We start from the raw sequence: 22,506 nt of genomic DNA on the forward strand, positions 1-22,506 counted from the left end.
GTTTCGCTCTCGATGCAGTCCGCACCATCGGATGGCAGAATCGGTCCAGAACTTGGCAGATAATGTCCACCGTCTAGGTATATCCACAACAGTCTAACAAAGCTGCCAAGCTGGCCGACGAAATCCCAGTCAGCTTGCTGCCCAGCCCATCGATGGCAGGGTTATTGACAGATTGGATTTCTGTCGGGGCACTTGGGTTGAAGCTCCGTCCGTCTTGAGAGCTCCGCACGCCGCCAGTCCCCGGCGATGGGGCGATGGAGAGCTAGGTGCGCACGAGCATTCATACACTGATCAGTCACCAAAGTTCTCTTAATGAGTATTCCACCTAGACCGCGTTGGGAACACAAATGGGCCAAAAAGTCGATGTAATCAGGGCTGTGGTAGCATCGCTTCCAGCTCCTGTGGGTTGCCGCAAACTCGCAGCGCGTCTGTCAGACAGACAGAACACTATTCGAGTGATGTCTCATGCCCTCGTGACTAGACGGACGGACGGGCGAGACGGGATGATCTGCGTTTCGCAAAATTACGTGCAGTGAGCCCAGTGAGCGCAATGTCAGCCTGACAGCAGGCTGCCCAATGCTGTCCATGCCGGTCGTGATCTTCCCTGCAGGCCCTGTCTCTCGTTTTTGGGGCTGTTGAATAGAGCCTAAATTGGTTGATCATGTCTGAGTTCATCCTTTTGGCCCCTTTGAAAAAGTCCCTGGCCCCCGCGTAGGCTCGTTCAATGATCGACACTCGTTGCCTGCCGTGCAGCGGCGCAGGTGCTTACTCTTACTCGAGGTGTCTATCCTTTCGGTCCTGCTCGTCCACACGGCTCTTCTCGGCATCGCGTCTTCATTGCAACCGTCGATAAAATCGCATCAGGCTTTTCGTGCAATACGGATACACATATCTCCATTGGAGGTGGCCTAATGTCAGATCGAAGCGTAGTAGGTATTGTTCTCAGCCACAATTTTCGGGAATCACAGCGCTCGAAGGTCGTTCTTTGTGCCCCCAATCTCGTGCCTGCGCCTCCGAGCCCGGGCTACACCCGTGGACAGTCAAGTGTCGCGCCCACCGGGAATTGTCTGCCGTTTGTGTTTGGTTTAGTTTGGTTGAACCCGCAAAGGCCCCGCAAAAGGAAGTCGTGAATCCTATTAGTGAAGGAATTGAAGCCTGAAGAGTTGACGAGAACACGATACTTTCCATAGGATCTAGCTCCGAAGAAGGACCCAAGGGTTTCACTTTAAGGATAGGCCAGACTTTGGAGATGGGGAGAAACCTCGGTGAGAAAGCGGGACCCCTTAGTCGCATGTATCACAAACCTTACTTGCGAACGGGAGTTTACTACCGATAGCGACTAGCAACTAGGTCCCTTAGAAGAAAAGTGAAGCTTTAAGCGCAAGGTTTTGCACTACTCACAACATACCCCTACTTGCCTTTTGAAACCTCAAACTTTGCTGTACGGGATGCCAGAGGATAGCTTCTGTTTTTGATGTTGCTCATGTTCCAAGAACCCCTTTGAGTACAGCATCGCCCAGTCGCCGCCTCGGGAATTGGGAACTTCCCGTTGCGTACGTTCAATTCCGCGTTTGTGTGCCGTCGCGCTGGTCCCTAGGTATTGTTCACTAAGGTAGCGCCCGCGCGACTGCCACTGGACAGCAATCTGGGCAAGCATTGTATTCGGCGATGTGTCAAATACGTCATCTATCCGTATGGGAGTGCGTTCCAAATGCTCGGTCCGGCGATCTTCTGAGCATATCCGTGAAAGTAATCAAAATCCTTAACAGTTCTATCGCAAGGCAAACCAGATTCTTGGGCCGATGACGCGATAAGTGTTACTTGCCAGTCGCGACAGCTCCAGCAGCTTGTTGTTCACACTACAAACTTGCTTTTTCCACATGCATGTTCGATACGACCCAGGAAGAAGGTGGACCCTGAGCGTTGCCGGGCAACGGATATTCAAACTTGTCTGCTTCTATGTTCTCGAAAACATCCCATTGAGGCTCTTCAAGCACTGCTTTGCGAGAGTGGTTTGTAAGTCGATTTGGTCAATATTGCGGTAACGTGGTCCTGTGTTGGTGGAGCTCATCTGCATTTCTACGTGAGTTCCCGTATGCTCCACGCGTTGTAGTTCTTGATCAGCGATGGAAACATCGAAAACAGTAGGGCTAGAAGTCCAGTTCGATCCCCAAGCGAAGTAGCCGTAAGGGTCACTCAAGGGCAATATGTCAGCTATGCTATGGGGAGTCGCGTGAGGGCTCAAAATAATTCTCCTTCACGTACTTTACCTTTTACGTGTAGTAAGTGGCACGAATAAATTGATTCATCATCGCCCTCATGATCGTATGACGCAGTCGTTATCTCTATGACATGGGTTCCGACAGGGACTCTAGATTCCAGGAAATGGCTCTTCTCATCACGTTAGGTGGCCGATGCGTGGGGTGGGATATATACTCGGATGCCAACAAGGAACTATTTGACCTTTAAGTTTCATCTCCCACTGGCTCGGAAAGTCATTTGAATATTCCTGTCGTTGGGCTGATCTCTGTTGGAGTACCAGACTCAGATGGCAATCCACCCGTGATATATATTGTCAGGATCCTCGCTGTAGTTTCTGCTTGCTATACCCAAGGCAGGCAACTCGTGTAATGGGCGAAGCTGACCACGTTGAGAAAGATATCTCAGCCTAGCATTCGCCATACCATGCGAAATAACGAACTTCATCATACACCACGATTTCATCAACACATATCTTCAGCTCGTTGTCGACAGATATCTCGAACATGGGTTGTTATCTCGGGCTTGCGTCAATCTCTTTATCTCAGCCAAGGTTAACAACTGCCGAACAGCAATGAGAGGCAAATCAACAGCAGGGGGGCATCACTTGCAAAACCACCTACCGGATTGATCCGTCTTACACCAGCGACTTTTATGCTGGAATGACGGAAGCGGACCGCTCCTCCGGGTGATAAGTCCCGGAATAACCCGGAGAAGCCCGGAAGGGACCGGGTGGGGAACGGCCGAGGATGGAGCAAGGGAATTATGGGGACGGAACGGGGAGGGGGCAAAGAGACGGCCTATCTTGAGCTTGAGCTCACTAATCTTCCCCGATACTTGATTTCCCCTCCTCAAGTACGTGAATAACAGGAGAAGTCACATGACTTCACCTACCTTTAAGCATCGAAGATGACAGTTTACACTCGATATCTGGGCGACCCGCGAACCTCCTCTCTCTTATCGAAGACAGGCTCATCCCGACCCGCAAGGATGCCGCGGATGGCGGCGGCCAACGCGGTGCTCTCCTGTGTGCCTGTGTCTTCCCCAAAGTGTCCTACCCGCTGATCCGCTCCCAACCTCGACGGGAGCTCCAATTTCGCCTCGCACGTGGGGTGATGTTCGTGCACGTCATTGGTGAATGGCTCTCCCGCCAAAGCACCACTAACGGAAACGTTTCATCAAGAGTGGTGTCAGCGATGCTTCGACAAGTGCTGTGTCCAATAAGACATCGTTCATATTGTTTGCTAGATTCTCGTAACCTCGTTAAGTTCGTCTTCGAAGGCGGAGAAGCCCCCGGCTTTACGCCGTCTAACCTATGGTGGATCAGATAGCTCGCTCAGGTCTCCACTGTCTTCTAAGCTCTCTGTGTGTTGGTGTCTTGCTTTCCGCTGTACTCGGGGAAATACCCGCCGCGTTTGAGCATGGTAACCGCAAGAGAACCATGCCATTTCCAGCATGCAGCTTAATCGCGCTATGAGATGGGCCAAGCGAATAAGATAGGAAGCGGGCCGGCAGACGACGAACAGGATAGCTTCAACGACATGATCTCAAAATCAAAAGTACAATAGTGGAACACTTTCGCCCTATGCCAATTTCCCTTGGTCGTGTAACATTGGTTGAGGCTCGTTCCTCTCTCACAAAATCACCCCGCAGTAAAGACAACTTGGACCTTTTTTAACTCGTCTGAATTTTGCCTTTTTTTCATTTTCCTGCTTTCATTACGCCTAGTTCCCTCTCTCATTCTGTGGCTCCGCTTCTCCTCGTCCTCGCCTCATCCCTCTCCCTCTGAACCACCGAGCATCCAACTTCATGATGCATCACGAACCGGACGCAAAGATGTTCGATCCGGCGACGCAGAAGAAGACGGTCGACTCCGGGGCTCCGGCCTCTGACATCGAAGACACCTCCGTCAGCTCGGCAAAAGACATTCTGGAGAATGAGGGCGAGGACCCCGTGCTCGCAATGAAAATGCACCTCGTCAATGACGTATGAACCAACCAAAAAAAACCAAAAGCTTCCAGAGTCTGGGCTCACGAGTCTCTCACCCAGACACGTCCGCCGCCAACACAGCTCTCAATGCTGCCAATCCGCTTAACTATAGAAACTAACCAACCCAGGCAAACGATGAAATTGGCTGGACAAACTTCCACTGGAAGCTCTTCGTCCTCAATGGCTTCGGCTACGCCGTCGACTCGCTCATCGCCTTGGTCCAGTCCGTCACCAACGCCGGTGCGATGCTCGAACTCGGCAAGCCGTCCACCTACTCGAACGCCGGCACCGTCTCGCTCTACGTGGGCCTGCTCATCGGAGCGATTTTCTGGGGTTTCGGCGCGGATATCATTGGACGGAGGATCGCGTTCAACGTTACGCTGCTCATCACGTCTCTCGCGACAATCGTCTCGGGTGCGAGCCCCAATATCGAATCGTGGGGCTTCTTCACCGCGCTATCGGCGTTCGGAGCTGGTGGTAACCTGGTGCTCGATCCGACGGTCTTTCTCGAATTCCTGCCGAGTAATAAGCAGTGGACAGTCACGGCGCTTGCATTGTGGTGGGGTTTCGGACAGGCTTTGGTGGGCTTCATTGCGTGGGGATTCTTGAGTAAGATGCGATGGGTTTATCGGCTTTGCAACTGATCAGTAAGATGCTGACTGCTTCCTAGCCCAGGAGCGATGGAATTGCACCGAGGGTATGGAATGCAACTGGTCCAACAACCCCGGCTGGCGCTACGTCTCCTTCACTTCGGGTGCCTTCGTCTTCGTCGCGTCTGTTGCGCGAGTGACCGTCATGCGCCTGCAGGAGACGCCAAAGTACCTCCTCAGCGTCGGCCGCGATGAAGACCTGGTGCGCAACTATCAAAAGATGGCGCAAAAGTACAACCGACCCTGTTCGCTCACGCTGGAGAAGTTGACGGCGTGCGGCCAGATCAAGAACGCCGGCCAGAGCAGAAACAACTTCAAGTTTGTGCTTCGCGAGTTGGGTGCTCACGTCAAGGGTCTCTTTTACACCAAAAGAATGACGCTTAGCACTGTATTGGTTTGGCTGTCATGGACTCTGATCGGTCTGGCTTATCCCCTGTTCTACGTCTTCCTGCCGTAAGTTCGCGAGAGACTTTGAAGAATGCGATAGAGATTGACCGAGAGTGATAGATCATATCTTGCCTCGAGAGTGCCGGACAGCACCGAGACACCATTCGAGACGTGGCGAAACTACACGTTGACCAATATTTCTGGCATTCCCGGTCCGATCATCGCTGGTTACCTTGCCAATCTTCCTCGCATCGGCCGCAAGTACACAATGGCCATCGGCGCTTTGCTCTCAATGGCGTTCTTCTTCGGTTACACAGCAGTGTCGACCGCTGACCAGAACATCGGTCTAAGTTGCGCGATTGGTGAGTAATTCGATTTCAAACCTTCTCAAACTTGAAAGCATTTCCAGCTAACATTCCAATTTAGCCTGTGCAATCAATATTTACTACGGTACACTATACGCGTACACCGTCGAGGTTTTCCCCTCAGCCCATCGCGCCACGGGTAACGGTATCGCCGTCGCCTTCAACCGTCTCATGGGTATTGTGTCTGCTTTCGTGGCGAGCAGCGGCAACACCGCCACGTCGGTTCCTTTGTATGTCTGCGCGGCACTATTCGGAGTCATGGCCGGCGTATCCGCCCTGTTTCCCTTTGAGCCATATGGAAAGAGAAGTTCCTAGACTGGCAAGAAGATTTGATTTTCACGTCTGGCTGGCAGTGTCGCGTCGAGAAAAACATAGCCTCCTGGCATTTGAATTACCTCGACTTTACCTGTCTATTGGGTATGTCCTCGTAACAGCGATACTGGGAGGAGTGAAGAGGGAAAGGATTCCTCTAATTCTGGTACCCCATTCGCATCTTGCAAAAGAACGCCGCATCGAGGGGTTGAGGGACTTGAAACCTAGTCTCGACGGATTCCTCGGTTTCAACACTCATTATTGCGATTCTAGAGAGAATCTCGAACAGTACACACAAGAGGCACGACTCGTTTTGCGAAAGAACGTTATTGTGCGGCTGGACGTGTTATTGTTAGTCGAGGTATTAGAAAGTTCGATTGCTCCATTACAAATTAAGATACCCCCGATCAAATCCATCTATTTCCTATCTCTACTTTGCCTACGTGTACCTTAGTTGGTAAGGTACTTCGGCGGTTGACAACTATAGATATGCTTGCAGATGGAGTTGCGCCAACGACAGATAATCAAATATTCAGCCTCAACATCTATGAGTAACAGATGACAAAGAATCATCTCAGTGCCTTACGAGAGGTGACTGATGCTCGCCACTGTTCACCTTGGAATACCACACCTTCGGCTCGGCCTTCCGCAGAGCTCGAGGCTCTCGGTGCCGCAGGAAGTGGATCAATATACGCGCAAGATCAAACATCGGCTACTCTTGAATCTTTTATGAAAGCAGGTGATTTTACAGGAACATGGAAGAAGTATGCGTCCTCATGCCTTGTTAGACATACCGATCGCAGAACCCAAAGCTAAGATCTCAAGATTACGGCAGCATAGACGACTGCTCACGATAGTAGCCGCCAACCCCATTCCATCGTCACCACTCGTAGTGTGGTCAGGGAACTTTACTCGTGCCACTTGCTTATTACTCAGACATCGGAAACATGGCAAGTCAATGGATTTGCGGGGCAACTGACCATAACTTTCCGTAGGGGGATAATTCTGCCGATCTTGTTAGACATGGGCTCGCCTCGAAGTGTCTCCTTGCTAAGTTTACTTTCAGATCGGACTGAAGCCTCGGAACCAGTCGCGCAACATCCTGCTCAACTTGCACGTGTTCATCGGCTGCTAGCGAGAGAGCGATGGCCGCCGGCGGGCAGCGTACTTTACTGACCACCACATACCGCCCATGTCCTTCTTGGCACTCCAGCTAGTCGTCCAAACCTCGGGCAGATCGCCCCGGGGCTCATCTAACTTCCTAATCCAGACCAGAAACTCCAGCCGTTGGAAGCAGTTTTAGGCGGTCTGGCGGGCCGGGAGATCGAAGCTCGGCGCCAGACTTGGCCTCAGCTCACCGCGCGCGGTTCACGCTCCCACCAGCCTTACAATGCATTGATGAAATGTTCATGGCCCCCCCCCCCCATGCCCCCTCTCAACGTGATCGTTCTCGTCAACTTTAATCAGGGTCCAATGCCAGCCTCATTATTCACCATCAGTCCAGACACTCTTGGCGGTATTGGATTCTGTATTTCCCATCCAGGTGATTCGTTCCACGGATTGTTGCAGTGCGACGCCGTGTCAACTTGCTCGTGCCGATTAAAAGGCTAGCCCCTTTGAGACTTTTGGATCGGCGAAGATAATGGACTTTGGAGCCGAGGTCCGTCTGAATAAAATCTGACAAACAAAACACTTCTTGTCAAACAATTTAAGCTTTGTATTTTGAACATGAGCTGTCACAGGATGGGCAGACTGTCGAGTTTGGGTCAAAAGAGGCTCTTCGCGGGAGAGGCGGGATAGAGTCCCAACTAGTTTTGGTTCTGTGTATAGAGCGGGAAGTCAAAGCAAATGCGGGGTTAAAACTGTCAGCCATCGAAAGGAAAATTATTCTATGATGGCCAGCGATCTACTTTGATGGAAATGTGGAAAATAAGTCTAAAGCACGTAGTACTAGAGAGTATCATTGTCGGAAATCATATTGATCTACATAAGAGCAGCTCTTGACACCGGCGATCATGGCCGTGCCATCGCGCCGAACGAAACGGAACATGTGGCTCAACGATCCCCAACTACCAAGACAAGTCGACTTTTGCCGAGCCTCTGAGAAGGAACCCCTGCCCCCTGTCTCGATCAAGGCAGATGTTTCGTCAAAGATGAGATGGGTGGGAGGTCCGCGGGACTATTCTTAGCCTCTCGGGTGTGCCGCAAGCAGTACCACCAGAACAGATATCGTCGCATATGAAATCTTGACACTAAGATCTCTAAGTTCGCGTATAGTTCCTCAATGTTAGTATGGTTGGCTGTGCTGTCAGCATACTCAGTTGATAGGGATGCCGTGACTCGTTCTCGGGGGATCGCATATTGATTGGTCCCACGCCGAACCCCTCTTCGATGCCTTCATCGCCGTGCAGCCTTGGCCTTTGAGACTTCTTGTTGAAACTTGAGAGTGAAAGTATATGCCGTTCTGATCGAAGCAAGAGGCTGTTTTAGTGATGGGCCACGAGCGTCGAACGTTCACATGCATTGGACGGTACTGAGAGCAACATACTCTAACTCCTGTCTTCTATGGAAACAACGTGGCTGATGCCTATAAGTATCGGATGCAGAGCCGCCTCTAGGTCTGAGTGCTTCCGTGATCGATAGCTCATACAAACACAACTTTCAGGACATCGAACAATACTTGGCTAGGAATATTCAACATGCTCGTCTCTTCCCTCAAAACCATCGTGACCCTTAGTGTTGCACTCTATGCCACCGCTGTGCTGGCGGCTCCCAATGTGCAGATGGGAGCGGATGTTCAAGACTTATCCGAGGTAAGTTGATGGAATCTATGAGTTGTAACAAAGTCGGATGCTAACGGGTCTGGGAAACTAGAGGAACGAGGCTCTTGTGAGTTCTCCCTGGCCTGGAATGTACCCAGCTCAGGCCCTTTATCGGTGCTCTCAACTGACTAGGTTAACCACAGGAACAATCTGACTTTGACGTTGTCGCTGTAAGCTCTGAAGCAAAGCACATACTATGTTAGAGCACTGGCTGACTTCACCATCACAGGGACTCGGCGATACCATCGAGGCCCGTGGCAAGCCACCTCGCCGCCCCAACAATAACAATAATAACCGGAGGCCCGGCCGCAATGGAAAGCCCAGACGTCCCCCAAAATAAAGGAGATGGGCACACACAAGCATCATGCTCCTGAGTAGGCCTCACTGGTAGCTAATGCATTATGATTCGGGCTGGTCTCAATGCACGTCACTAGTCAATGGTCTTGGTGGACATGCTGCTATCATTGGGTGGGTGGAGAGAGAGAATTGGGGAGCTTTGACGCCACAAAGTGATTGATACAAGGTGGATTTTGTGTATATATGCTTAAGAAAGAAATTGAAGAGAGCGTTTTTCATCAAAGTTAAGAATGTTGGGGTAGGTATGGCTAAGAACGGCATCGATGCGGCCCCTCTTGACAGGTAAGTAAAGTACCTCGATAGAATGAAAGCCCAGCACACCTCACGAAGAAACTCTCATGATAACCAAAACTATGTGCATATATGTAGGATATCTGGATCTCTTGTTTCTACACTCGTGGGCTACCTATGTCCCCATCACTGCATGTATTAGATGCAATTATAGACATGAACAGATCACAGCCAACACCTATCGGAACACTCGGTCACCACCTTACTCTTACGTTCTATCGCATATAGCCACGGAAGCCTGGCTATCTCGATGACAGCACAAATTTGACCCTGGCCCACGTTGACACACTGGCGAGTGTCCCCCGCATCCGTAACACCCAAGGCCTGTCACACAATCGCCTCTGCCAGGATCACAACGGTCCCCTTGTCCTCTCGCTCTTTTTCGAAGCCATGGTTGCTATCATGTGTTAGCCAACTGCGACGTTTAAATTCGTGTAAACTTGAGTCAGGGGGTGGGTTCCTTACAGTCGGATCTTCTAACCAGGATGTGTGATATTCCGCTTCGAGACTCGATTCTGATACGAGATTTTTCGGGTCCGCTGTTGGTGCAGCAGATACATGGGTGATTGTTGCCGCAACAATAAGAAGAGTTGAGAGCGCCTTCATTTTTCTAGGTGGGGAATTCGAGATGAGCCGATAGGAGCAAAGGGTTAAGTTCTTGTTCCAATGATAAACAGTACACGTATCTAGAGTAATTCCGTGAAACTGATTATTTGTAGTAATGCAAGTCCTCTCTGAGTACATAAGGCACTCAGTGATCCAGTGGGACCTGAAGTTATATAGCGACGCGCTCAAGCCTCGACCGTGTACGACGAAGTCTTGCTTCTGGTCACAGCGTGCGTCATCCGAACTACTCTGTTGCAGCCCATCACTTATCAACGGTGCAGTGATGTATTGCCGTTAGAATTGAAGTTCAGAACTATAGCCGATTGGCCGTTGTATGAGCATTGACGCTGTGGTTGTCGGGGACCATCAGATATGTCTCCCCGGTCTAGGCATATGGAGTGGGAACAGCACGACTAGGCACGTACTCGACGCTAGAGAAACCTGCCCTAGATGACTAAAGGCGTATAATTTCCAGACGTAAAATTGCTACTACTAAAAGTCTGCCACCAAAGGTTTCACTGATGCACCGACGCAGCTCCATGAGGAAGAGGTGTAAGGAAGAGGTGTAAGCATCTTGTGATGAACCATGACTAAACAACTTCGAGCCAGGGGCAACACCGAGCTGAGTGTCTGTTATGAAAACATGATTGCCGATTGATAAACCTAGTTTGGTAAGACGACGGCGAAAGTGTCGCTGCATGCAAGCTGGTAGGCTCAGAAGCATCATGCACGCTCGCTGCTGCTAGTGATCCCCCGTCGGCGATCAAAAGTTCGGGTGACGCGCATATCAGCCGAAATCTTGTCGCTGAGACCCCGAGCCACTGTCATGAGGTGGTCGGCAACCGAGATAAGGAAGAAATGGCAGACCTTGGGCTTTGGAAATGCCTGGGTATGCAACGAGGAGGTGTCACGGCTTTTGATGATCAGCTTGTAAACGAGAGTTAGAGAAATAAGTACAGACGGACAATCGTGATCCCACGATTCTTCACTATTACGCCTCACACCATTTCAGAGCGAAAGCCTGCTCATCCTAGTTCCACAACGCGTCGAGAAATGAATGATTGAGCGGAACATCCGTTGCAGGTAATTTGTAGAACTCTATGGGATGACGCACAGCTACGATGCATCAGGGCATATTGCAAGGAAAGATGCAAAAGACCGCCACGGCCTTACAGGCAGTTATGCCGCCACAGTATCCCTGGCCGGAAACTGAACCTAGATGCCATCGTGAAGTGGGGTGAACCCCTGGTCTAACAAACACAGAGCCCCAGTTGAAAAGCAAGAGAGCGGATAAGTCTTCGGATTATTCTAGACCGAGGATGAATATGTGCCTTTCGATTCATAGGACCGGCTAAATTCTGATCCCATATCAGTCACAATTTCCTAAGTGCATAATTGACCAAGATTTCAAATTCCTTGAGGACTGGACCTTGCACTTGGCCTAGCAGTAAGATCAATGGCTTATCAAAGAGGTTTCCGCAATTATGGAAAACCCGTGGAGGCTAATAATTTCGGACAACCTACGAAAGTCACTCGATAAGTATGCTTTGCAATACGAAGACGGTACTCCTCGTTCAAATTGAAGGAGACATTGCCCTTTTCTTTTCTTTTTTTGAATTAACTGCTTAACACTAGCAAGCCCTGTTCAACTCCATCTTTCAGTCGTGTATGGTCAGTCAATTGAGATGAGTTGCCATCGGACAATCGAAACAAACCCTATGGACAGAAACGATGCCATGTTTGGCCATATAAGCTGGCCAATAAGCCAATGTTAGTCAAGACATGAGGCTGAATCAGCCAAGGCGCGCGTTTTTCAAAATCACATCATGCTTGTCTGCATGGGAATCGTACCATGTGGCTTCCGGGTTTAAGAAGGAAGGTGAGCCGCAGGATCGATCATCTATCAAGGCTGTCGACGGATACTCCCGGCCATGTAGCAAAGAGGGGTAAAACATCCTAGGTTCCGTCGGCTATCAATCTAAGGGGCCTTTGTTCGGTGATCTACGTCAGCCAATGCCGGCGGGATGGTCATGCAGCATGCAAGTCATGGCCCTGTACCTCTCGACGACACCCCGAATTTGAAATAGCGTTGATCGAATGGAGCATCTCAAGGTGCATTCGCGTGGCTTGGCTGTCATCCCGGTACCTTGGAGTTGGGCCACTGCCCCTTGAAGTGTCAAAAAGCTTAGCCTTAGACATCGCTAGTACATATAACGTTAAGGTAGTGGAATGTAAGAAGCGGCTCTAGAAGTTCCCTAAGTAGATTCAAGTACACGCACTGATGGGTTGATATCTATGACAAATACCCCGTTGAAACTTGTTCTCGCAACTGTGCCTGGTTCAAGTTGGCGATCTATTCTGACCTATGTTATCTCAAATTTGGGTTTCCGGCTCTATTCCGGGATAAAATTCTAGTGAGGAGAATTCAGTTGCGGCATCAAGTGTTTTTGGGCAATTTCGAAGGAAACACGAAATGACTACAAACGAGTATTTCAGAACCAATTGAGTTGACGTGCCGTGCCTGCTGGGAGCTTTGCTGACGTGAAGCCTCTCGCTCAAACGGGCCTGTCCGGCTATGAGAACCCCCTTCTGGAGTCGTGGTGTGGGCGGAAGTTCGACAAGGCCCCAGCCTCCCGAGTCCCGCGGTTAACCAAGGATCCTCACCCGAACTGTAAACCCAAGTGGGACCACGAGAGTGGAAATTTGGAGAAGAGGAGATGGCGGGGTCGCGAAAGACCTGTCAGCTTAGTTCATGGAGTAAAATCCTTGCTTCGAGACAACCGTCCGGTTTTCGTGCTCGGTCACAGTCCGAATCCTAGACGCGGGGCGGTGTGGAGGGCGTGGAGGGCCGAGTGAAGGCCGACTCCGGAATCTTCCCCCAGGTATCCGTATCTTGGTCAAGAAAAAGTGCGGGATCTGGGAAAACGCGGGGATTGGCCGGGTGAGGAGTGGGAATCGCGAGATTGGCTTTCATATTGTCGGAAGTAAAATGTGGTCGGCGTTAATGCTGACACGGAGGAAGTTGGCCATACGATACTTGGCAGAGTTGAACTTTTCTCTTCTCCACTCACTTTTGCAGATTCTTCTTCCTGTGATTTGGGGAATTACTCCAATTCTGCCCCCTTTTTGCAGCTTGAGTCTTGCGGCGTGCCCCGTGGCTGGAATGCTCAATCTCTTAGTGCGGACTTCACTCAGACTTCACAATAGTGGACAAGATGGTTGTGTGTTCAGTGGTAAATTTACTTGATTCGCTCGATGCGTTTCAATTCATTATGGCATTAATCCATTCTATCGACATAAGTCTTGCCACATACCGTGATTGACACGAGCCTCGAAAAGCATGGCAAGATTGTGGTTTTAGTGTACAATACGCTCTTTGGGGTATCTAACCGTATGGTTTCAACTTCACATAATAACTCGCAGCGCTTAGACAAGGTATCTGAAACCCTTGCCCAGCCTGTGCGAAGCCTCAGCCTCCTCCGCGTTGGTGTTGTTTGCGGTATCAGCCGCCTCGCTCTGCTCAAGCTCCTTGTTCAGCTTGTCAAGAATGACCTTGAAGATGTAGCAACCAACAATGGTGATACCGAACATGGCAGTAACGATACCGTAGCTCTTACGGAAGCCATTCTCCTTGAGGTTCCAGACGTACGATCCGGCGACGTTACCAAGCTGGGAGAAGGCGTTGATCATGGCGATGGCAACGGCACGCTTGGCAGGGGGACGCGGGAATGAGGATGAGATCCAGGAGTAGAAGACGATGAAGCCGGCGTACGAGCTGGCCTGAAGGAAGAGAGCGACGTAGCGTGCGGCGACGTTGAGGGTCGACATGGAGATGACGAAACCGATGAGACCGACGCAGATAGGGCCGACAATGTGCCAGAAGCGCTCCTGAGTGCGATCGGCGTGCCAGGCGTTGATGAGGGAGATAAGACAGGAGAAGGCCCAGGGAGGGGAGCTCATAAGCAGGGTGGGAACGTAGCCGAAGCCCAAGGTCTGGGTAAGGGTAGGGAAGAAGGCGTTGAAGGAGAGACCGACGACGTAAGCGGTGAAGGTCAGCATCATAATGTAAATCTTGACGTCCTTGACGGCCATGATGAGACCGTCAAGAGGGCCCATATCGTCCGAGTCGGCGTCAGCCTCACCGACATCCTCAGTCATACGCAGCTGGGCGACGTAGAGCTCCTCCTCGGTGAAGCCGCGGGAGTTGGTGGGCAAGTCGGGAAGGATAAAGGCGGCGGAGATGGCGACACCCATGGTGACGGCACCCTCGATCCAGAAGAGCCAGCGCCAGGCAGCGTGGCCGAGGACGCCCTGCATGTTGGAAAGGACACCGGCGCCGATGAGGGCGGAGAAGGCGTTGGAGATGAGGTTACCGCAGAAAAGGATGGCGTTGCGGGTGGTGAGCTCGCGGCGGGTGTACCACTTTGACAGGATCATGAGGGCACCGGGCAGGAAGGCGGCCTCGATGAAGCCCAGGCAGAAACGGGTGGCGACCATGCCTCCAAAGTTTGTGGTGACGCCGGAGAGGGTTGAGATCATGCCCCAAATCAACATGGCGGCGGCGATGTACCAGGACGGGCGGGAGATCTTGTTGATGACCATGTTGGAGGGGATCTGCATGAGAATGTAGCCGACGTACAGAATACTCAGGCAGGTGGCGTATTCGTTGTTGTCCAGCTGCAGGTCATCTTGCAGACCGCGGAGACGGGCAGCGGCGATGTTGTTTCTGTCGAGGTAGTCTGAGGGTATGCCACGTTAGTTTACAAGTCCGCGATCAAGTGAGATGAGGTCTCGGTGAGTGAAACATACTCATGATGTAGATGAGCACAAACAGAGAGCATCGCATGTCAAGCTTGCGCTTCATGCTCTTCTCGACTGCCGCGCGACGCTCAGGGCTCATAGCCCGGGGCGCGTTGGGGTCGGTGTAGTTGTTCTCTACATTATCGACATCGGCGCCCTTGAAGTCGGCGCCTTGGGTGATCTTGTCGTTCTGAGTCGAGTCCATCTTTGCGACTGTCCTGTCGGATCTCTACACAACTAGGGGAGAGTGTGTTGAGGAAAGAGGATGGGAGACAGAAGAAGGAATCAAGAGGTCGTCTGGATTGACTCGAGATTGACTCGGGAAGGAGGACGATGGGAAAGCTATTAGTTATAAAGCGGTGGCAGGCTTCGGGCAAGTCCCGATCGTCGCGGGGAAACACTTAACCACTGCCCCTCAACAACATTTTAATGTGGGGTGAAACCTGCTTCACCCATCACAGCAAAAGTACACGCGCGTAAGAGGTAAGAATTTCGGAAAATGGGCCGGGATCTGGTACGAGTCCCTGGTCCCCCATTTCGGTCTGGTTGCAGTCCAGATTCTCGGCCCAGCGTCGCGGCATGCGGCCGCTTGGAATGAACGCGATAGCTGCTGCATTGGACATGGAGCTTCTTCGGCCGCACCAGGATGACGTGGGGAGGGATAAGACCATCCGTGGGGAAGTTCAGGTCGGGGTTAACGGCGAAGTGAGTGACTTGGACTCTTGGAGTGGTTGAGGTTGACAACTCGAAAACCCCGAATAGAGGGAGCGCGCGCGTTACACGGAGCTCGTTCTCGCCTCCATCCGCGGGGAACGTCACCTTGCATCCCGGGGGCAACGAACCCGTCGAACCAGCTTCCAATTGCCCCATTGCCCCCAATGGCTCGGAATTTGACGGTCAGCTGGAGTTCTGGAGGGCCCCGAAGTGGAATCTTTGGGATAATAGCGCTCCCCCAACTTTTTCTTGCCTGTACTCCAGTCCCCAGCTTCACCCCAAGGGGGAATCCCACACTTTTCTTCTCTTGGCTCTTGGCTTTAGTTGAAAGTGGGAGAAGACCAAAAGTCGCGCGAGTTTGGGGGTCAAATGTCTCTGATTCAAGGTAAGACCGAGGTTTCCACCGGATGGTCCCGCTAGCTAGCCACCAATTCGCGACAAGTGCCGGTTGAGATCCATCGCCTTACGTCTGGCTGGCGTTGGAAAAGACTCAAACGTGTCAAGCATCTTTCTCCGCGCGTGGTGGGACGGGGATTGGGGGAGGAGGAGAGATACAAAGTGGGCAGCGTGGGGAAAGGTCCGAATGAAATCGTCCAATGGAGTCCTCACCGACTGAGCACGACCTGTCTTATTGCGGTCAAGATTGTCGGCGCTCTACTCCTATTCCGGGATATGTGGCCGGCAAGGGTTGCGTTCGACCAACGACGGGGCGCGGAGTCTTGCGGAGTTTAAACAATAGTGACGTGAGCGAGCCCGTTTCGAAATGTTCGAAATCTCCTGCCTTTTCCGAGGTTTGCTGCCCAGATGCTGTTAAGACTTCGACACCCAGGCAAGACACCAGGGTGGAAGAGTAGGAAACCAAGCAATTACCAGCTCACGTGGTCGCAAATCTGGTCTGCATTCCTGAGGATGACGTTTCAGTGCCATTTCCTCTGACACCACAAAACGTGGTTCCCGACCGAGGACTTGGTCGAGATCCTCGTCGCAACGCTGAAGGCTGGCCTGGGCGCCTGGGGTAGCCTCAGTATTCCCCATGCACGTCAAAAGAAGATGTCGCCCAGAGACTTGGGACGAGGGTGGCGCTTTGCCAAGATTGAAGTTTCTTCCTTTCCCCAGTATATCCGTGAAGAATGTCTTGAAAGCCGTTCGCCGAGCTTGGCGTCCTTGGCCCGAACGCGAACTCATCACGAATTTGTCTCCTCGATTATAAATCTTTTCCGCTTCTCCGAACAAGAAGTATCCGTAGATGCTTGGGTAGGCTTGTTCGAGGCTGCAAGCCTCCCGGTTGTGTCGGCCCCCTTCTTTATGTTTCTGGTGCTCGCTCTGTATCTGGTTGATGGCTTGAAAACCCGCATCAGCCTAGACAAGGAACCTTGATTCAACGCGCCAGGCACGATGCATCTAGTCCGACCAGAACCCCGTATAGCATCTGTCGTACTCTTGATGCGATAAAAAAATGTCCGTTGCATCCGTTCACTAATAGTCACCTGCAAGAGAGTTGTTCATTAGCTTCCATGATGCATTAGACTCAGCCCTCTAAGATGAAATGCTGCACCTAGATAGAGTACCAAGTATGTGCCATCTGAGTTGAGTGCAGATCTGTCTTTGTAGCTCTAAATAGTCTGTCTAAGATGGAGAGACTGGCTCAATATCAAGAGCACGCCCAAAGCTCTGGCCAAAAGGTAATTACTGGGGCTGGAATTCGACATAGTCTCGGTTTAAGTTACCTAGCAAAGTCCATCCGCTCATAGACGCGCTGAAAAGACTCCAACTTGGGCCCATTCATCTCTATGGGTCTAACGCTCAAGGCTGCATCAGAAAGGCTGTCTATGCCGTTCCCAGCTCCTCCCAAGACCTCCCATTTTCGTTGGGGCTTGCCAGTTTCGCTGTGTGCCCGGGATGCTTGATTTGATGATGCCTGCTTCTGGTGCCTCTTGGTGCTATCGGCACAAGGGCCGTACTTTTGGCGTTGCTCCCGGAAGCCAAGCTTAATAATAACACTTTCCTTTTGAACTTCGCGTGTTCCTGCTTTCGTGATTCCGCTAGCGGCTAGACCCAATGCTCTTCTCAGTGTCATCCTGGCAGCTCCCGAATCATGAAGCTCGTCTTCCGCAATTCAGTGACTTTCAGCTCAGGATATCGTTGCGCCTGAATCGCCACTCATAAGCAACCTTTCAGCGGCTGCCTCATCATCCTCGTCCGAATCATCATCATCGTCATCCCCGCCCATCAAGTCGATGACCAGAACAGAACCCGAGCTAAGCGTGTCTAACTGGAAGCCAGCCTGCAAGACCTCCGGGGCATCAAAAATGCAACCGGCAACATCGAGGCTGATGTCAGCCTTCTTGAGCGCCAAGCAGACGAGTCGGAAGTGCTCGTGGTGCTGATCCATAGCATCGTCTCCGTCCTTCTCGCCGTCAAAAATCAAGACCACATTGCGGTGGCTGAAGCAGAAGGTGTCGTTGACCTCGGGTCGAGTGACGTCTCTGAGAGCAGCCTCTAGCTTTGATGGTTCGGTCTGGGCATTGGCTGTGAGCCGTGTAAAGATGCTGCCGTTGAGGAGGGCTTTTGCTGTGCTGGGTTTGGATGGGGAGAAGATTGTGACGTTGGGCGGCAGCGCAGGTGCGGCAGGAGCCGAGGAAGATGCCTTTGGATCCATGGCGCCAGTTTTGAAGCTATTTTTGTGCAAAAGTGCCGTGCTGCAAGGTACTGACTGTGTTGTAGTGTGTTAGCCGTGGCTGGTCTAAGAAACGAGGCAGGGACTGGGAGCGCCTGCAAAGTTTTCAGGGATGACTAATTTGATGTGCGGAGAACATGTGGGGTTCACCGGTGCCGAAGAATACCGGAGGCGGTCCGATGCGGGTCTAGGAAGGCCGGCGGTGCAATTGTATCGTTCTTGGTCGTACATGCATCCTACGAATAAACGAATCAAATAAGGCATCAGGTTTTCAGACGTCGTTAAGTCTGTGATTGTCTTAAAGTGCTCTCGTCGGAACATCCTTCGGACTCCGCCTTTCCGAGTCTAGGCGACCCTAAAAGGGAACATGAAGCACCTCATTCAACAGAGGTTACTGCTGCTTTCCCTTATTGAGTTCTGCGTACTAACACGGTAATTTCAATAAATCCCTACGGAAGATTCAAGACTTTGGTGATTTGCCGTAAGAGAAGCAGCAATGAAACAAGGTGAGAATCATCACGTAGCACTTTCAAGGGTCTCGTAGAATTTAGCCTTGTTGCCCGCTTGACGAAGTTTTCTCACCATCCACCATGAACCTTTTTTGAATATGAGAATAGCGGGAATGCCATCTCACTGAGAAGTTGGGTGTGTAGTGATCGGCAGAATGATGCCAAAAGGGTCCTGAAAAGTCTGGGGTTTGACGATCAGGCCGATCGCGAAGTGTATGATTGGACTGTGCCGTACCGTGTGAACATGAGTTTTAGAAACTTCCCACCACTACCGCCCGACAAGCGCTCAACCCGCGTCATCCAAAGTGGCGCAAGCTACTTTGAGCGACTCTCATGACAAGTCATGGCCTGAGGTGGTCATCTTTGGTTGCGAAAGTGATGAGGCGTGACGACGTTGGGTGACTTGTTCCTCGGCCAAGGACAATACAGGACCAGGCAAAACATTTAGCAGGGGAAATGATGTTCACGATCATTGCTTCCGGGAACCTGAGATGACGTGGATAACGTTGTGCTTTCGTCTGTTCCATCACACGAGCAGTGGCGGCCTTCACGGACTCAGAATCCTCAGTCTTCGAGGAGCATATGAACCCTCTAGATTTCTGTTGAAAACCTCGTACATCACCGAATTAAATTCCTCTGATATCAGACGGGAACAACCCCTCAATTACAATATCATCAAACGACTTAGTCGAATCGAAGAACCTACTACTAAGAACAATGGCACCAAAGTTCGTTTCACCTAGAGGGTCATACCTAGTTTTATGGATAAGACTTACACTAACAAACGAAAATTCACAGCTCGGGCAGACGCTTTTCTTTCTCTCTTTCTCCTGCTTCCAAGGCAGCAAAGCGATTTCTTTCTCAGCGGTCAAATAATCGACGCTCTTTCGACTCACAGGCAAGCTCATCGACGCCTTGGCAATATGCCTGTCGTAGAAGTCGAAAGTTACCTGACAGCACCGGCTGTCCGATGGTCAACTGCAAATCGGATTTGACTTGGGTTGTCTTGATTCAATATGTAAAAGTAGCTGTTGGATTGTCGCGAGAGCTGCAGGTAGTAGATACGGTGGCTGGCTTGGCCATGGCAGAACTCAATCTTGTTGGGTACCAAGGACTGCCAGGTAGGAATTGCCACATTTAAAGCCTCCACGTTGTTATTTAAATATTTACTTCCATTGAAGTATCGTATCACCACTTGCCCCAGACTCTCATCCACGTAATCATGTATTGGAAATAATTGTCTCTAACCCCTCTTGCAACAGTCTTGATGTCATTCAGTTGTAGTTCGTTCAGTGAATGTACCTAAACTCTTCATCCTAAGTTGTATGTACTTCTAATGCTGTATATCGACATGTTCAGCAATGAGGGCGACGATGTCGGTCGCGGAAGCATCTGGGCTGATGCAACCTAGAATATGCTGATCTGGTCTGACCAGAATTGCACCTCCCTCAGAAAAACCACCTTTCGTATCGTACAGTTTTTGGTGACTGTCAGAAGTGAACTGAAAATCGACGTCCGCACCCCAAAGGATAAGGCGAGAACTCATTTTGTTCCCAAGGGCCTCTTCGCAGTCCTCAAACCGTTGTTTCCAAGCTCCTCGACATGGTACAATGAGAGAGAATATACCTGCACTCGCCAGGTCAAGTGTAGAATAGCGTTGAGCTTCGATTTGCTCATTCGATAGCTCTTTCACATACGACGTGTCGATGGGCTGATGCGAAATTTCATTTTCATCATTCGGCTCGGTGAATTTGATCCAAGCATGTGGCAACCTGGCGCCAACCTGGAACTTTGGCGTAAAGTCCGACGCATTCGCAGGTGGCTTCGTGTCACCGTACACGTACCCAATGTGAATTTCAAGCTGAAGGGGATCATGTCAACGCCTATTTTTAAAATCCAATCTGGTGAAGATGCACTTACGTTGTCAAAATGTTCACGTTGTCCCTCGACTTTCTCGGCGATCAAGTTCTGCTTGGCCGGGTCGTGGATGGCATCATACATCCGTTTCCGGGCCTCGTCGAGGTCTTCAACATCTGCCGTCCCGATGGCCTTGAGGAAAGAAAAGATAGACTTCCCATTTTTGACACTCTGAGCTGCCGCGATGACGGCAATTGGTCGTCTATCAGTCTCATAAGTGTCGAGAATTCGTGGATTCGCCCAACCCTGGTGTACGGCGGCGACCTTGTAGGCAAGGTTGTGCGCGTCTGCCAGGCCAGAGTTGAGTCCCAGGCCACCAGTAGGAGGGAATGAATGTGCGGCATCGCCAACCCTGTAACGGTAAGGGTCAGCGCATTGTCATCGTGCAGGAAAATTCAGAGATGATACGCACAAGAACACGTTTCCACGACGGTATTCCTTTGCCACCTTGCGGCTTAATACCCATGGTCTAAAACTCTTGATCTGGATCGGTATCTTTTGTCCTATCGCAGCGGACACGGTGGCATGCGCGAGTCCTTCTGTCCATGTTTCCACCGGATGTCTTTTTGACTAGTCCAGCCAACGTCAGTAAACGAAGAGTCTAGCCTTCGGAAGGAAAAATTTCTTCAACTTACATCAAAATTGCTGATCAAAACCTGGTTTCCATCTATATCATATGCAATGATAAAACCAGAGCAAGCAGGGTCGGCGATCCAATGCAGCATGCCAACACCATTCTTTACGATTGGCCGGAGATTCGCATTAAAGTGAATGGTCATCATTGTCTCGTCTACATCCTCTTTGTAAGCTGAATTGCATGTCGCGAACAACAAGAAAACTTACATCCATCTTCCCCCTCAGTCTCAATCCCTAAAAAACGTCGGACTTGGCTTTTTGCTCCATCGCAGCCAACAACGTGCCCAGAGGTAACTGTCCAACGACGCTTCGTGGAACGCTCTTCAACGACGGTCGTCACTTTATCGCCTCGCTGTACGGCAGTTGTCAGTATCTCGCCTTTGGAGTTTCTAAAAGTTCCCGAAGCTTTCTCTACTTGCCTGCTCACACGAAATGAAACCAACCCCTTTTCGAATCTCAACATTTGGGTCGTTTTCTAGACGTTTTGCAACAAATTTCTCAAAATCGGGTTGCGGGATATTGTGGATCATCTTCAGTAATACACATGTTAGTAATTGACTTTGAAGTCGTTGGGTGACGAAAATACAATTACTTCCATACCTCAGGTGTACTCTCTAGGACACCAGCGTCCATCCGCTCATACGGAAGGACACCAATCTTCTCGCCCGTGAGATTCGTCAAGAAATTGACCCAGTAGGCATCATCACGAGGTGACCCTAATTGACGTATCGCTCTTGTGTCAAGTCCATATTGTCTACATATTTCAAGGGTTCTCGGGCTCAATGCATGCGCTTTAGGTGCAGCCAGCCGTTCAGGATACTTCTCAATGAGAAGCGATTTCACTGTAAGCTGTTAGCGTTCTACCCCATCGAACTGGGAGAGCCCACAATTGCACAGGCCTACGTGCCAGTACTTACCACCATGTTTAGACAACATGTATGCTGTGAACAGACCAGTCGGACCACCGCCTGCGATGAGAACAGGTACCTCCACTGAAACATCTCCCACTTGAACATTGTCTGGTTTCAAATTACAAGATGAGAAGTCAACCTTGCAAGCGCCCTCTGGGCGTGATAGCTGGGCGATTTCAAGCATCATTCCCGCCGGCCAAACTGTTTATTATAAAGGACAGAACTATCTCTGCTGAAGAAACTGGGGAAGATGACAATACGGTCGTCTTTATTGCGGAAGACCGCCGATGGGATATGCTGGGAG

The 22,506-nt window shown here is 50.8% G+C and overlaps 7 protein-coding genes across 7 annotated transcripts; 3 read left to right on the top strand and 4 right to left on the bottom strand.

Moving 5' to 3' along the window:
* Positions 1-4,071: 4,071 nt before the first annotated feature.
* Positions 4,072-5,965, top strand: CPAR01_16187 (major facilitator superfamily transporter; the record flags this gene model as incomplete). Its single annotated transcript, XM_060500432.1, has 5 exons — positions 4,072-4,245; positions 4,377-4,857; positions 4,919-5,351; positions 5,406-5,647; positions 5,712-5,965. The coding sequence occupies 5 exons, from the start codon at positions 4,072-4,074 to the stop codon at positions 5,963-5,965; spliced, it is 1,584 nt and encodes a 527-aa protein (XP_060340913.1).
* A 2,696-nt stretch (positions 5,966-8,661) lies between these two features.
* Positions 8,662-9,124, top strand: CPAR01_16188 (uncharacterized protein; the record flags this gene model as incomplete). The annotated part of the gene is made up of 3 exons (XM_060500433.1): positions 8,662-8,775; positions 8,928-8,954; positions 9,014-9,124. 3 exons carry the CDS (start codon positions 8,662-8,664, stop codon positions 9,122-9,124), a joined length of 252 nt encoding a protein of 83 aa, XP_060340914.1.
* A 516-nt stretch (positions 9,125-9,640) lies between these two features.
* On the bottom strand, positions 9,641-10,038 carry CPAR01_16189 (uncharacterized protein; the record flags this gene model as incomplete). The annotated part of the gene is made up of 2 exons (XM_060500434.1): positions 9,641-9,829; positions 9,898-10,038. 2 exons carry the CDS (start codon positions 10,036-10,038, stop codon positions 9,641-9,643), a joined length of 330 nt encoding a protein of 109 aa, XP_060340915.1.
* Positions 10,039-13,464: 3,426 nt separating this feature from the next.
* CPAR01_16190 (major facilitator superfamily transporter) lies at positions 13,465-15,043 on the bottom strand (the record flags this gene model as incomplete). The annotated part of the gene is made up of 2 exons (XM_060500435.1): positions 13,465-14,777; positions 14,848-15,043. 2 exons carry the CDS (start codon positions 15,041-15,043, stop codon positions 13,465-13,467), a joined length of 1,509 nt encoding a protein of 502 aa, XP_060340916.1.
* A 2,640-nt stretch (positions 15,044-17,683) lies between these two features.
* On the bottom strand, positions 17,684-18,211 carry CPAR01_16191 (uncharacterized protein; the record flags this gene model as incomplete). Its single annotated transcript, XM_060500436.1, has 1 exon — positions 17,684-18,211. One exon carries the CDS (start codon positions 18,209-18,211, stop codon positions 17,684-17,686), a length of 528 nt encoding a protein of 175 aa, XP_060340917.1.
* Positions 18,212-19,534: 1,323 nt separating this feature from the next.
* On the top strand, positions 19,535-19,879 carry CPAR01_16192 (uncharacterized protein; the record flags this gene model as incomplete). Its single annotated transcript, XM_060500437.1, has 1 exon — positions 19,535-19,879. A coding segment is annotated over one exon (345 nt), but the record flags the coding sequence as incomplete, so codon positions are not given.
* Positions 19,880-20,071: 192 nt separating this feature from the next.
* CPAR01_16193 (FAD binding domain-containing protein) lies at positions 20,072-22,389 on the bottom strand (the record flags this gene model as incomplete). The annotated part of the gene is made up of 7 exons (XM_060500438.1): positions 20,072-20,599; positions 20,659-21,007; positions 21,068-21,225; positions 21,291-21,445; positions 21,499-21,643; positions 21,892-22,133; positions 22,209-22,389. 7 exons carry the CDS (start codon positions 22,387-22,389, stop codon positions 20,072-20,074), a joined length of 1,758 nt encoding a protein of 585 aa, XP_060340919.1.
* Between the last annotated feature and the right edge of the window lie 117 nt (positions 22,390-22,506).

This window comes from Colletotrichum paranaense (genome assembly GCF_030867605.1).
Source record: "Colletotrichum paranaense strain IMI 384185 chromosome Unknown Scaffold_23.1, whole genome shotgun sequence".
NCBI lineage: Eukaryota > Fungi > Ascomycota > Sordariomycetes > Glomerellales > Glomerellaceae > Colletotrichum > Colletotrichum paranaense.